Source organism: Argopecten irradians, chromosome 11, assembly GCF_041381155.1.
Source record: "Argopecten irradians isolate NY chromosome 11, Ai_NY, whole genome shotgun sequence".
Lineage (NCBI taxonomy): Eukaryota > Metazoa > Mollusca > Bivalvia > Pectinida > Pectinidae > Argopecten > Argopecten irradians.
In genome coordinates, this window is record NC_091144.1 from 25,052,722 (window position 1) to 25,069,414 (window position 16,693).

Sequence of the window (16,693 nt, forward strand, 5' to 3'; positions counted from 1 at the left end):
TTTTACAAACTTATCATAGTACTATGTTATATATACAGCTCAAAGTAAATATAAATATGTAGATAAAATTGTCTGGAAAATTACCACGGTAATAACTGCTTTATAACTGGGACAAGCTTTAAGGTTGTTGACCCACTTTCTGACATAAACTATTATTCATATTAAATTAACCAGATAGGCCTGGACAGTAACGTAATTCTAACACAAACTAAATGACTCTTAAAAGAAGGGATTTTTCTTTCATAAAAATTATTGTAGAAGCAATATAATGACTTATATTTTTTAATTACTGTAACATAGAATTAGGTACATTGTAAAATACGTGTATTGCAGCATTGAATAAATTTTTGGGACCTTCTGAAGGTCCAAGTAATTTATCGGTCCCTAATTAGTAAATGACAGTAATTAGTGCATTTATTTAACAATGACTTTATCTCTTTTGGAACTCCTCCTCTCACTGCATTGACATTATTTGGTTCATAAAGTGGCCAAAGCAGGTATTTCCCAATTTAAAGTCAATATTTTCCCAAATATATTCTAATTTTTCTGATGCCAGTTTATGAGATGAAATAATTACACATTCTACTTTCTGATGCCACTTTATGAGATTAAATAATTACACATTCTACGTACAGGAATATGTTTGCATCATATATAGAAATGCCTGAAAGATGAAGTTTTAAAAATGATGTTTTTCCATACTATTAACAGTTTCAATGCACTATAAGATACACACAACATATGTACACTTGGTATCTATAAATAAGCAGCCAATCTTTAAAAGGCTACATTTGTAATCATATCTAAACTTATATACTAAAAGCCTATAAAAACAGCTTAGTACTGTATTCTACTGGCAATGACTCCTCTCTCAGCAATTAAAGCCCCTTAAAAGCTTCCCCTTTTTATCAAATCTTTTTTAACTAGCTAGGGTCAAATCTAATCAAAAATTATTTTTTCAGTAAAAGTTAATAAAATATATTATATTTTCTTTCATTGACTTGCCTAGACAAGTCATTTTCTATTCAATTTCTAGATTTGTGTTAGGAGGTTTTACGTTAATACTAAGTATAGACTTTATATAAACAGAGCAAAGGTTTTGGTCAAGTATGCTGTGACTTTAAAGACTACGTACACCTGATCAAATTATAACACAACAAATGATAAAAGCTATCTATTCAATGACATGCTTGACATCTATACATATCTCCCCCAGACAACAAAACATTGGTCTGATACAGATTTAGATAGGATGGCTTTGATCTTTATACCCCTGACTTGGTTTTTTCGTGCTAACCTAACATGAAGGCACAATACAATGACGTCTCTCTGTGTATTGTATACACTGTAATTCATTGATCATAATATCGCTGATCAGTGCTAATAGGTACAAATTAGATTAGTATGTTTATTTTTAGCATCAGGTATTTTTATGCTTTACATAAAACAACTCAACTGCCAAGTTTAACACAAAGAATTGAATATAAATAAAACTGTATAGAAATGTTACACTATGGTATGAATACAATATACAGTGTATTAATCAACTTAATTTAATTAGATACTCACTCAGAAAAAAATGCCTCTACTGGTGAGAATCATATACACACTTATATAGCTACTAGCATTATACATGTTGAATATAATAAAGGTAGCAGTAAACGTATATAATTTTCAAAGAAGGTGAAATGAAAAAAACGTCTCAACAAACTTAGTGTTGATAATCAGTTCTTTTTTATTACCAGGGTCTTATATATATATTCTGCAGTGCATTTCGAAGATGATATATATGGCCCAATTCAGTATTCCCAATTGAAACTGACTCATTGTATTCTTTCCCAATTAGTGGAAATATTTCCCAATGGATACTTAAATATAGTTTATATGTGTAAATATAAAATGATTTAACATGATAAAAGAGTCATATAAGAATACAAAAATGATTTCCTATGAGAAATAAGGGAATAGCAGCGTGCTTACAAGATGATTCCCAAATGCAATTTCACTTTTTATTTTTGTGGGTTAAAAAAAAATGGTTTTTGTATTTATGACCTAAAACTCCAAATTCAAAGGGCCCCAATATTAAGCCTCCAGCTTTAAGGCTATAGCTATCAGCTATGAATTATACATAAAGGAGATTATAATGGAGATAAAATCCTTAAAAATGCCAAACGCACTTTAAATTTACTTGTACATATAATTTAAACTATTTTTTTATACCTTTACTGGTAGCTTCTATATACATGTGTATACGGGTAGTCAATATGGCATTAAACATTAACACATTATTGCACTTGTGCATTATAAATGTACATTTTTGTTTTTTATAAAGTCTTTGTTTAATTTGAAAAAAAAAAAAAATGAATTAAAAAAATTAAAGGCCATAATTACTTATATCTATGCGACTAAATGACATTAATTATTTAATTTGATGACGTTATAATCCATCTTGATCAAATTAAAATATACTCTAGTTTAATATGATGTAGAATTCATTGTTATGCAATTAATTATACGACTTCAAGATGTTGTAATTAGCATATTGTATTTGACCTTATAAGCGTCCCTGTCCCTATAAGTGCCCCATCCTCATTTTATTCAATTTTTGAGGCCTGCACAATTCATTTACCTTGATTCAAATGTAATCTGAAATTATGAAATCTAGCTGTGTAGGTTTCTCTTCTTCTTCTGCATATTGCAATGCAATTTGGTAAATGACATTCTGTACCATATAAATTATGATTTATATTGCCATTTTTAAGTGCCATGTGTGCTTATTTGGTTGATACAGTATGAGGAGCTGCACCATAACAATGTCTATCAAAGATTTTTTTGTTCTGAGTAATTATCATGATATAAATCATTCATACCTATATACATATTCATGGTATTTACTTTGTGTCAAGAATGCCTTGTATATGTCTGTAAACAAATGTAATTACAGCTTTGTGTTGATCCGGTCCAATCGGTGAGTTCTGTACGTAGCCTCAAGACAGATGTCTCTTTGTGAGCTATACAATATTCGGACAGATGTCCGTCAAAATGCAAAAATATACATGTGTTTAGACTCAATGTAAGTGACTCTTGTAAAAAGTTCTACTTAACAACTGCAACATCTGTTCCTAAAATAAAGACTATAATATATATGTATATACATATTAGGCTTATAATAAAATATTGTTTCCCCTTTCCGACCTACCCACCCAAAACAACCCCTACTAAAAATATTTGATTATTTTTTATGTTCATTTTTTTGTTCTCTTTCAAAATACAATGTACTTTCAATGCGAATGTGTATCATTTAATATTTATAACAGTGTTCTCTGTTTTGTTTCTGTTCTTATAATACATTTTATACTTTTATGATGTCAGTTTTGGAAAGGAATTAATAATTTTGGGTATTTGTTGTCTAACAAACAAAAAAAAAAAAAAAAAAATCTACTTACCTAACAATGTCTGGTATGGGTCGTTAAAGGGGAAACAAACAATTTATGAGGGCTGGCCTTATAAGAAAAATGAATAAACCTTATTTCATCTTTAGTTTTTAACATTTTTTTTTTTTGAAAACTTAAAATTTTGAACATTAGATATACAACCTATACATAAAATATCATGGGTGTATGCACACCTAGTACTATATGCTTCATGGACACTTGTACTTTATACAATGAGTGATGATTCATGAACTTGTGCATTTATGATGAAAACAAATTAATATTATTAACCTTTCATTTCTTTATAGTGATACTTCTAATGTGCAATAGTGATACAAATATACATGTTCATGCATCATTAATAATGTTAAAGCATGTGTGTCATTTCCTGGCAGCAGGTTTATCAATATATGATTAAGTATGTGAGTCAACTGTTTAACTGGTACTTAGCACAAAAGTCCTTAAATTATAGACACATATTACCACAGTATTGTAGCATTAGTTCATATTTATGAAAAGACTATTTTGTTAAATAGCTAATTTAAACTTATGAAATTCAAAAATCCTCTAATTTAATTCATCCTGTGGAATTCCTAATAAACATATTTAAATCAACAATAAAACATAACTTTTGCATTTCATTTGCATTTACAATACATACGTATAATGCAAATATATGGAAGTCGAATGCAATATTATTTACATGATATTATTCTAAAACTCTGAGGTGCGGCACTAGTTTTGTAACATTACAGGCTGTTGTCTGTAGTAAATAGCCTACAGATAGGTGGTGCCTGCAGCGCTACATACGTGTTAGTGTCATTCTGTCAGCTCACTGACCATCAATCTCACCACATAACCATTCATACACTTTTTGAACACGTTGACTGGTTCTGGGGCAAAGCACTGATAACTATATATAGCTACACTGTAGCTTTTCATATTGGTCATTTGTCAAAAAAAAAAGTGGGAAGGGGATACGTGGGGTGGGGGTTATAGATTTATCAAGTTATTCAATGCCGTTATATTTTTCTAAAAACTAACAATTAAGCATGCATGAATTTATTATTTACTATTGTTTTGTTTGTGTGGATCGATACATGTATTTGGTATAAACCTATATTTATACAGATAAAGCTATGGTATTCTAGATTTACCAATCCATTTTATTAAGCAGAATAAAGCACTTGGTTATGAATGATCACAACCAACAAAATGTATGTAAATGCAATTTTAACAATTTAGTTGCTATATATATGTTTATAAAACATAGCAAAGTCTTTAAAGTTTAGTCACAATTTAACTCTTACATATGTAATATCAGAAAAACCATGACTATTAATAGTATATAAAACAAATTAACAAAATATTTTACCTGAAAACTGTCTTCATCAATAAATTTTAACACTAATATTTAATTTACAATATAAAATGGACAAAACATTAATACTGATTATCAAACTGTTGCATAATAAATAAAAATTAAGATTCATTGTTTCAGACTTGAATTCTTAAAATATTTTTTGCTTAAGTTTTCAGAATAAATAGTATGTTGACCTTGACACAATCTCATGTGTATGTATCCTTGTACAAGTAGATTGCTGTAGTACATGTAAGTCGTCATTACAATTTCTTTTGCTTGGCCTGTTGTCATATTGATATTCAAGACATATTAATATAACATATTTCTAATATTAACCTCAAGCTTAAACATCAATACAAGCTTAATTCGGAGCAGAAATTATACACGAACAGGTGAAAATAGGAATAACATGAAATTATTCCTAATGACAATTCGGCCCTACCGGTAAATTTATATAACCCCGCCTGGGGCCCCCGAACATAAGATTTCGCAATCATGTATTGGATTAATTTAAATAAAATCGTGCACGTGTTAAGTATAATTCGTGAATTAACCGCTCTTTACCTCATATGTATCCGACTGGTCATATTCGTTGCAGGGTGAATCTGGTTGGCTGGCACCATGAGTCGTGAAGGTAACCTTACTGAGGTCCGTCAGGTTCCTCCCCACCAACTGCAATGTCTGCTGCATATTAGCGTATATGAGCAAATTGCCGTCTTTATCACGCGTGCTTCCATCTTCATTAGATATGATTGCGTATACTTTTGGTGCATCAAACACCTGGCATTCTGCATGCGCATGCTGACAAAACCGTATCAAAACAAACAGCAAAACAATATATTTCCAAACAGTTTCATCCATATTCCGGAAGTGATGTCAATATAACGATCGGAACCATATTACAAACATTTTCCGGAAATTTGCATTACTCTAAGGTAATTATTAGCATATCATTATAATAAGCATTTTGAAACTTTACGTGCGTATCATTGCCATAAATTTCTTAGAATAAAAATATAATATAATAGTAATAAAGATAAATAAGGAAAAAAAGGAAAGAATTCAAATCAGCCGAATTTTCCACATTATTAAATAACCAGAAAATAATTAAATCCTTCAGTACTGATCACTTATTAAAGATGCTCCACCGCCGACAGAGCATAAATGATATTAATCACTTGAACAACAATTGGTGTTTAATCGTGTAAATATATGTCTAATTAACACAAAAAATAATATAAAATAATTTATTTTGCCCTTAGTACATCCGCAATCCAGTACTTAATTCCGTAAAGGATATAGTGCCACGGAATTTTTTCGGGATGCAATTAATTATTTTTTGTAACTTTAACTTGAAAATTAGAAGCCCAAACTTTCCAATGGTGGTAATGGTGTAAAGTAAGTAACTTTTGTAACCGAAGAAAAATACTAAATCGTCTGCTCGTGTTTTTGATAGTGAAAAAATACCATTTTCAGCGGTGGAGCATCTTTAAACGATGTATCGTTGCTAAATCGAAATGGTATGAAAGTAAATGATCATATAATGGCAAAGGGTACAATTTGTTTTGTGTGATTTGTATTTTTGAAATTTCTACCAATATGTATACAATGTATAACGCAGAGCATTAGATCTATCTATCTCAGGTACCCCCAACAATATCGCACAAAAGTCCTTAAATTATAGACACATATTACCACAGTATTGTAGCATTAGTTCATATTTATGAAAAGACTATTTTGTTAAATAGCTAATTTAAACTTATGAAATTCAAAAATCCTCTAATTTAATTCATCCTGTGGAATTCCTAATAAACATATTTAAATCAACAATAAAACATAACTTTTGCATTTCATTTGCATTTACAATACATACGTATAATGCAAATATATGGAAGTCGAATGCAATATTATTTACATGATATTATTCTAAAACTCTGAGGTGCGGCACTAGTTTTGTAACATTACAGGCTGTTGTCTGTAGTAAATAGCCTACAGATAGGTGGTGCCTGCAGCGCTACATACGTGTTAGTGTCATTCTGTCAGCTCACTGACCATCAATCTCACCACATAACCATTCATACACTTTTTGAACACGTTGACTGGTTCTGGGGCAAAGCACTGATAACTATATATAGCTACACTGTAGCTTTTCATATTGGTCATTTGTCAAAAAAAAAAGTGGGAAGGGGATACGTGGGGTGGGGGTTATAGATTTATCAAGTTATTCAATGCCGTTATATTTTTCTAAAAACTAACAATTAAGCATGCATGAATTTATTATTTACTATTGTTTTGTTTGTGTGGATCGATACATGTATTTGGTATAAACCTATATTTATACAGATAAAGCTATGGTATTCTAGATTTACCAATCCATTTTATTAAGCAGAATAAAGCACTTGGTTATGAATGATCACAACCAACAAAATGTATGTAAATGCAATTTTAACAATTTAGTTGCTATATATATGTTTATAAAACATAGCAAAGTCTTTAAAGTTTAGTCACAATTTAACTCTTACATATGTAATATCAGAAAAACCATGACTATTAATAGTATATAAAACAAATTAACAAAATATTTTACCTGAAAACTGTCTTCATCAATAAATTTTAACACTAATATTTAATTTACAATATAAAATGGACAAAACATTAATACTGATTATCAAACTGTTGCATAATAAATAAAAATTAAGATTCATTGTTTCAGACTTGAATTCTTAAAATATTTTTTGCTTAAGTTTTCAGAATAAATAGTATGTTGACCTTGACACAATCTCATGTGTATGTATCCTTGTACAAGTAGATTGCTGTAGTACATGTAAGTCGTCATTACAATTTCTTTTGCTTGGCCTGTTGTCATATTGATATTCAAGACATATTAATATAACATATTTCTAATATTAACCTCAAGCTTAAACATCAATACAAGCTTAATTCGGAGCAGAAATTATACACGAACAGGTGAAAATAGGAATAACATGAAATTATTCCTAATGACAATTCGGCCCTACCGGTAAATTTATATAACCCCGCCTGGGGCCCCCGAACATAAGATTTCGCAATCATGTATTGGATTAATTTAAATAAAATCGTGCACGTGTTAAGTATAATTCGTGAATTAACCGCTCTTTACCTCATATGTATCCGACTGGTCATATTCGTTGCAGGGTGAATCTGGTTGGCTGGCACCATGAGTCGTGAAGGTAACCTTACTGAGGTCCGTCAGGTTCCTCCCCACCAACTGCAATGTCTGCTGCATATTAGCGTATATGAGCAAATTGCCGTCTTTATCACGCGTGCTTCCATCTTCATTAGATATGATTGCGTATACTTTTGGTGCATCAAACACCTGGCATTCTGCATGCGCATGCTGACAAAACCGTATCAAAACAAACAGCAAAACAATATATTTCCAAACAGTTTCATCCATATTCCGGAAGTGATGTCAATATAACGATCGGAACCATATTACAAACATTTTCCGGAAATTTGCATTACTCTAAGGTAATTATTAGCATATCATTATAATAAGCATTTTGAAACTTTACGTGCGTATCATTGCCATAAATTTCTTAGAATAAAAATATAATATAATAGTAATAAAGATAAATAAGGAAAAAAAGGAAAGAATTCAAATCAGCCGAATTTTCCACATTATTAAATAACCAGAAAATAATTAAATCCTTCAGTACTGATCACTTATTAAAGATGCTCCACCGCCGACAGAGCATAAATGATATTAATCACTTGAACAACAATTGGTGTTTAATCGTGTAAATATATGTCTAATTAACACAAAAAATAATATAAAATAATTTATTTTGCCCTTAGTACATCCGCAATCAGTACTTAATTCCGTAAAGGATATAGTGCCACGGAATTTTTTCGGGATGCAATTAATTATTTTTTGTAACTTTAACTTGAAAATTAGAAGCCCAAACTTTCCAATGGTGGTAATGGTGTAAAGTAAGTAACTTTTGTAACCGAAGAAAAATACTAAATCGTCTGCTCGTGTTTTTGATAGTGAAAAAATACCATTTTCAGCGGTGGAGCATCTTTAAACGATGTATCGTTGCTAAATCGAAATGGTATGAAAGTAAATGATCATATAATGGCAAAGGGTACAATTTGTTTTGTGTGATTTGTATTTTTGAAATTTCTACCAATATGTATACAATGTATAACGCAGAGCATTAGATCTATCTATCTCAGGTACCCCCAACAATATTAACTTTTGATGACACATTTCACGTATACGTACCTATCTGTCAATCAATACATATATATACAAATGTTCTTTTCATATTCTATTCAATATCTATTATATTTTTCCTTTTCACGATCAAAGGATTCAGCTCATCTATCATTTGTATAATCCGTCGTACAATGTACAGATAACGGTAGCAAGCTTCATGCATTTCAAATATTATGTTTCTTGATTATTTTTTTTACGTTAGAAAAATAATAACGCAAAGCCTACAGAGTTATTTCCCATGGAAACAAATAATACTGGATCAGAAGTTCTAGAGTGCATTCATTATTAAGTCAATAAGGACCATTAATATGCAGATCTACTAGAGTTATTCCCCTTCGTTATACTCTGTCATTAATTTCGTGTTATGGAAATTGGTTTAAACAATATTTTATTCAATTCAATAACGATACAGTGCAATATACATGTCAAAAAGGTTGGATACAGAAACAAGTACAATGTACTTATGTTAATCCGTCTCCATATATATATATAACTTATAGGCAATAGGACAGTACTGATTTATAAGAATTTTCAGTGCTAATTATATGTAGTGCTTGGTAGGGAAAGGGAAGGATGCAGGGATTGAGTAGGGAAAAATGGTGTTTATTTTTCAACCATACAAAACCAGAGATTTGTTGATAAATCGGCCATAGTTTGATCATTAGTAAAACTAAAACGGGCCATGAGTATATAACCAATATACGAAAAAGATCAGATTGGTTTTAAGATGGACAGTAGAGTAGTTCTGATGGATTCATGTATTTATATCTACTTGAAACGGTTTGAGCGACTGATAAAATTTTGAACCGTATCAAAAATGTTTACATTGTACTGATCGGGCATATTAGGGTTACCATAGAGTAAAGTATTAATATCATAGTCATGGGGTAGGTTTCTGAAACGTACCATTCTTGTTTGTTGGTAATTTACACGATGGAGAAGGTAATGTTCAGAAGTTTCGTCAGATTGGTTACACGAGCAGCGAGGACTAACAATAAGATTACGACTATATAGATGAGAGTTTAGAGAACTACAATGCATTCTAAGACGGGAGTGGTGAATCTGGCCGTGCCTTGTTTTACAATAAAAATAGTAGATAGGGACAGCTAGGATATCAGTATTAAGGAAATTTTTGAGACAGGTAATAGATGGATTAAATTTTATAATGTCCGGAAGCGAGTTCCATAGGTCCACAGAAGAAGGTAGAAAGGAGTCTTTGTAAAGGTTAGTGCGGCATAGAGTTTGATAGAAAGAATCGGTTCTCCGTGTGTTGTAAGAGTGAATCCCCCCCCCCCCCCCACGATCAAGATGGGAATATAGAAGTGTTTAGAGAAAGATTGAATAGATGTTGTAAGGGATAACTAAGGCTAAGGGTATTGGAAATTAACATTCATATATTAAATATTGTTCTGATATTGATAAGTATACATTTAACGGTAGGCTAACAACTTTTATGACTCACTCTACAAAATGATAAAACTCGTTTTTACAGTTAAAACGGATTTTTTTTTTAGATAAATCAACCAATAATAAAAATATTATTCACACATTTTATATCTTTTCGAAGTATTTTTTGTGCAGGATACACAGTATAGTATTAAATCTGTTTGGTTTATCATTTCTGTTTAGGGTTACCCGACCGACTCCAATTTTATATCCCCGACACTAATTTAGGATATTCCTATTAATAGTTTTACTCTAGGCCAATCGGAGCTGTTCATACCTTCATTCTTAGTAAAATATCTATTTATTCATTGTAAATAAAAAGTCAAGAGTGAAAGACACGAATGTTTAATCATTTTATTGATAAACATTAATCTGTTTAGTAAACAACTCACTATTGCATATTAACTCGACAAAAAATATTTTTTTTAAAATCCCTACTTACCGACCTTGTTTTTTTGCCAATGTGACCAAAAACAGATGTATTTCTTTGGCCTTATTTTTTTGCATTTCTTTTGTGTAATTGTATTGTTTTTGTTATTTATTCAAATCATTGAGCTCGCCTCCTTCTGCGATGGTAAGTCTAGTTTCAGAGAAAATGACGATGTGATTGGTACAATACAAGCAGAAATCATTTCATATAAATATAAATCCAACAAAAACATATACGTGGTTATATTTTGTTTGGTTAATTATATAAATGGACTTCCTTTTATCAGCCTTAACGGCCTCCCGTGCATGTGGTGTCTTGTGTGTGTTTGAAGTGCGAGGTGCGTATTTTGGAAGATTGTGATATATTCGTGTTGTACCTTCTTGTATAGTGGACTCTTACCTTTTTTATAGTGCTATACCATTGAAGTAAGCATGCCGCTAAAGACAAAAATCAACACACCCCACCCGGTCTCATCCGGTCTCATTATACTGAGGTCAGGCGAACCAGTCGTCCCACTCCCTTAACGCTGAGCACTATAGACTGTTGTGTGTCTTGGCCAGGGGACAGAACTCAGAGCCTTCCTCACACGGTAATGTACTTTTGTTTTTCATCAGTAACAAGAGATGTGAGCTTTTAGCTTTAAAGAGAGAAATACATTTGTCTAGACGATGCACTTTACATATCCATATAACGTTACAATAGTACGATATATTTCGTTTCAATGTAGTTGTGTTTTTGTAGTATGATTGCGCTGTACTCTCCAGAGTATAATTAAAGGCATAAAATTTTACATCAAGTATTGAATTACATGTTTACAAATTGATTTACAGAAAAGGATATGATAACAATCACAATTCATTTTAATGTAAGAACATATAGATCTAGGCATGTCATATTTCTGTTTAATCAAATATTCTGGTATACTTCATTAATACCCCATGCAGATACTTTCAAAATTAAAGATGCATTCATAACGATACTTATAATAATTTCAACAATAACTGATATGTAATCGTGTTTATGTGGACATAGTGCCATGGATTTTTTTTCGGGACGCAATTAATTATTTTTAATATTTTTATCTTGAATTCAAAGAAGAAGCTCAAATTTATTAATGGTTATAATGGTGTAAAATAAGTAAGTGTTGGTACTTAAGAAAAATGTTAGTTCGTCTGCTCCTATTTTTGATAGAGAAAAAATACCAATAACATAATATAAAATATTCATAAAATACTCACAGAAGTCAGTGGTTGAGTCAGATTTTATACGAGTTCCCTCCCTTACAGCAGCTACATGTTGTAAAATCCTTATTAATCAATTATCTCTTTTTTACAGTCGGTTAGTTCATTACTGCATACCGAGGTATAATGAATCGTTGTAACAGTAACATTTTGAATAAATGTATTTTCTTTGAGGGATTTTTTTTTCTGATAGATTAACCCGATTTTGTGTTATTGTAATAGATGACAAATCATTACAGAAAATAAAACACCTGTACGATATGTTAAAAAATATTGTTAAATTTGGTGGTGTTTAGTGTGTTTGAATAAGGAAAACACTTGCTTCTCCAACAGCATATAGAAAAAGGTGGCCAAATGGAATATATCTTTTGTTTCTAACTTCTGCATTGACACAACGTCACATTTGGATTATGTCTCATCTCCTATACTTCTGGTTGGGTGGTAGGTTTTATTTAAACGTCAACCAAGACGCCCCCCCCCCGTAAGCATGTGTGTATATATGACAGTCTGTAAATTTTGGAAGGCTGCGGAATTTTCGTGTTGTGTCTCTTTACAATGGTGGATAGTCTTGCCAATTTTATAGTGCTTTCTCAATGCAGCATTCCGCAAGAAACACCGCACAGCGAGCACGCACCACCTGGTCATATTATACAAAGGGCAAATGAGTCGTCACACGCCACTTATGCTGAGCGGTTAGCACGACCAGAAACTAGCACTTTTATAGACTGTGGTGTGCCTCCTCCAGGGGTGGTAAAAGACAACAAAATTTAGGATCTTATCTTTTCTCTTTTTGCTAACTGACTTCTTCCTAATGTCAAACTTGAAACCGCCTCACTTTTGACTGAGTGTTCCGTGCCCTCTCCGGCACACCATAGTATATAAAATGGTAATTTCTGCTCCTGCCATTCAATATAAAAGAAATGAAACGGCTGATTTGCCCATTGTTAATATAATGTGACCGAGATGGGTATGTTTGATTCAGTGTGATAGCACTATGAAAAGGGAAAGAGTCCCACTATTACAAGGCACAGCACGAATACACCACAGCCTCCAAACGTAGATATTCGCTCACAAAATACCTCGCTCAATCTGCCCTTAAATAACCTTAGCGTTGAATAGGACGTCAATCGACCAGAAGACACGGAACCCCGATTCGAACGCTCACCAAAAGGTCAAAACGAAGGCGGCGTCAAGGCAATCTGATTAAACACATATATCCTTATAACCACTCCGTTCAATAGAGGATCTGACAACATCCCATATGGGATCACGTTATGATGACCTTTATACCACCTATCTTCAGATCAAATGCATTTTCTTCACCATACTATCTCAATTGAAAACGTCATTTCGTCCAAGTATGCATATACATTTAGCTTTCTTGTGCTCTTTTGGCGAGATGGCTACATACACGAAAATAAGTCTGACAGCTTTTTCAAACTAATTCGTCCCCAGTCAAGATTCTGGCAGCAGTAATTTGATTTGCCATGTGGTCCAAAGGTCACCAGAACGTGACCCCTAATGGGATGTTGTCGAAGTGATAATAAGGATCCGTATTTTAATCAGATTGGCGTCAAGGGGACCGTTAGGACGAAGAAATTCAGTAAGGGAAAAAAAGAAAAGATGATATCCCAAATTTTGTCGTCTTTTAATTGATAAAAATGGCAGCTACAGGTGTTCTGTTGATCCGTATTCATTTACAGCATGTTTCACTGAGGTGGAACAACTTTAGATAAAGAAAACAAACGTTTGTGTGTGTCCACGGTGTCCCGAATTCCGACGAAACCGATCGTAAGTCCGGGCTGAGAAAGGAGAAACAAACAACGAAACCAATGAGTAAAGTTAGTTGTATTGTACCATCCTAGTTTGCCAAGGATTACACCTACTCTTCGTAACCATTGGCTAGGGAAGATGGTCTAAATCTGTCAATTAATAACACCATCATACGTCAAATATTATTTACAGTGTATCCCACCTTCAATTATGACCTTGGCTATTGAAAGGATAGACTCAACCAGAATAAATCATAATCAAACTAGTATTTTCTTTACATTTTTATACCTATAGTTGTTTTTCGAACTTATTTCCAACTATTTACATGTACATGTGTACTTAAATTACACGAAACGATCATAGAAATCACAGTCATCCTTCATTAGATGTGACCTCTATAGCTGATAATGTAGCAGAAATTTAGTTCAGAATGGTCACCAAACTGAACAGTTATCTCATCTGAAGCCGTTGACAGAAGTAATAAACTGTTTCCTATGGATTTTATTGGAATTACTGTATCCGAACAGCTGTAGTCCGTGGTGCCGTATGAAGACCACGGAACATACATTTTGGTCAATTATTGACCGTACGCCTACCAGATCTATCTTCTTCCACTCTAATGGAGATTTCTCCGATCACACTAGGCATGGCCGCAGATGTCCAGTTTCCGTCAATAAAGGGCCATCGTGGTACTGAGTGACCAGTACCTTAATCTCGTGTCTTTTCAATGTCTCTGTACAAACAAAGGTACAATGTAATTGCCAGTGTTTGGTGATAGAATACACAATTACTTCCGACTGATCCTGGCCCTATGTTGATATGGAATACGTGCTGCCCATGGCGAGTGTTTCTAGTAAAGCTGATAAACGAACTTGTCTGTGCCGTAGTGGCTGTAGTCTCTGGCACTCTCATTGCAACGTTTGACAGTCCTGCCAAGTCTACTTGAGGAAGCAATATAGCAATGTACAAGGCGATGAAATTTACTATCTGTTTAAATTTACGGCTGTAAAGTAGGAAATCTTAAAATGATATTCCATTGTAGTATTGTGAAAAGTCATCTATATATAAGATATGTTAGATTGGTTTACTCAATATAATTTGCATTATTTGATTGACTTAAAAAAGTTTTGGCTGCTTCTTTCGTGTTTAATGCTTAATTTATTAATTTTTAAATTTCCCAACTCTGAAACATTACCTCATGTTGACATGTTAGGAAACCAAACATTTATTCAAAATGTTTATTTGGTCTGGTTTACAAAAGCTGACGTGAAATTAACAGCCAGGGTCCCCCTTAAAGATGTACACATCTGAGAAGTCAAAATTTTCTTGTTATAAAGTATTAATGGGTAAAAAAAAACCAAAAAAAACAAAACACACACGAACAAAAATATATTCATGTTCGCAAACACCTATAAGCTAGCTGTTAGTAATTAGTCCATGATTTTGTGCGAGATTGGTAATTTAGGATTGTTGATAATATTGTTATATTCAAAATTGCTTGAAAAATAAGAAATTTACCTGTTGTGAAACTTTCAGTTGAGTGTAAGCTAACCTGAAATGCCAGTAGTGCACTTTTAAACTACTGTACAGGTAAACTGGTAGTGCACTACACTCAGATACCCATACAGGTAAACTGGTAGTGCACTACCCTCAGATATCCATACAGGTATTGGGCGAAATTATACCCAAGGCTACCTGGAGATATTTATTAAAAAAAAATATCAGATTAAAGATACATGTGAGGGAAATCCAGCTACCTTGGCATAAAATATCGGTCCAGATATGCGCATCCTCGATAAGATATCACAAGTGATTGGAATCCCTGGAGTATCGAGGATAAGATATGCATGGGGTTTTGTCATACATTATCGGTCCAGATATATGCATGAACTTTAATTTTCCAATCTTCCTAGGTCTTCCACACTATTATAAATATTATTCTAAGACAAGGTTATATAATTTTTAATGGATAATTAGACTATGATTAGGCCATAAACATTAATCATCTGTTAAAATTATAGTGGGGGAGGAGAAATAGGTTTCCATGTACCCCTCTGGCTGTTTTTCGAAACATGGTGTTTTAGGACTAGTATGATTTCATTTTATGCTTGTTGTCATTGACAACCAATGTCCCATGGGTGGTGTGGGGGTTGGGGGGGGGGGGGGGGTCATATGGCAGCCATTTTGAATTTCAGTTATCAAAAATGGCCAATTGATCAGGACATTGATTGGCCAAAGAGGAACAGGTAGAACAATCTGTTGAGCTGCAAAGATCAGCAGGTAAATGTGTAAGTCTTACTTGCTTCACTGGCATTGCATGCATGCGATGCTCAGCATTATATGCGATAACTCTGCATATATTTGCAGGTTTTGAGGTTGGTCGCCATACTAACTAAGTTTTGGTGAATTTAGTTTTGCATGATGAGAGGTTTGAGCAAACTAAAAAGAGAATACTCAATACTGATCTACTGATCATCAATGAAGTTTCAATGGTCAGCAAAAGAGTGTTGAAACAGGTCGAATTAGTTTATAGAACTGTAAGAGGGACCAACAATCACTTTGGAGGTATACAAGTTGTTCTCTGTGGGGACTTTTACCAGCTCCCACCAATTAATGACGAAATTTATGAGGATTTTGGTCATATTTGTTTTGACAATAATTTTTTCTCTGATGTATTTCCCCATGTACTTCTACTTATCGAGGTACATCGTCAAAAGGAACAATCTTGTCCAGGCCAATTCCTGA

The 16,693-nt window shown here is 32.8% G+C and overlaps 2 protein-coding genes across 2 annotated transcripts in view; one reads left to right on the forward strand and one right to left on the reverse strand.

The window, feature by feature from the left end:
- The window catches only part of LOC138335101 (metal transporter CNNM2-like), a 33,982-nt gene extending 28,347 nt beyond the window's left edge, over window positions 1-5,635 (reverse strand). The window contains exon 1 of the mRNA XM_069284025.1: window positions 5,362-5,635. Within this exon, the coding sequence (XP_069140126.1) occupies window positions 5,362-5,487 (126 nt within the window). The 5' untranslated portion in view covers window positions 5,488-5,635. The remainder of the gene's footprint in view (window positions 1-5,361) is intronic.
- A 4,356-nt stretch (window positions 5,636-9,991) lies between these two features.
- LOC138334498 (uncharacterized) overlaps window positions 9,992-16,693 on the forward strand; it is a 39,295-nt gene continuing 32,593 nt past the window's right edge. Inside the window, exon 1 of the mRNA XM_069283156.1 lies at window positions 9,992-10,000. Coding sequence (XP_069139257.1) covers window positions 9,992-10,000 — 9 coding nt within the window. The remainder of the gene's footprint in view (window positions 10,001-16,693) is intronic.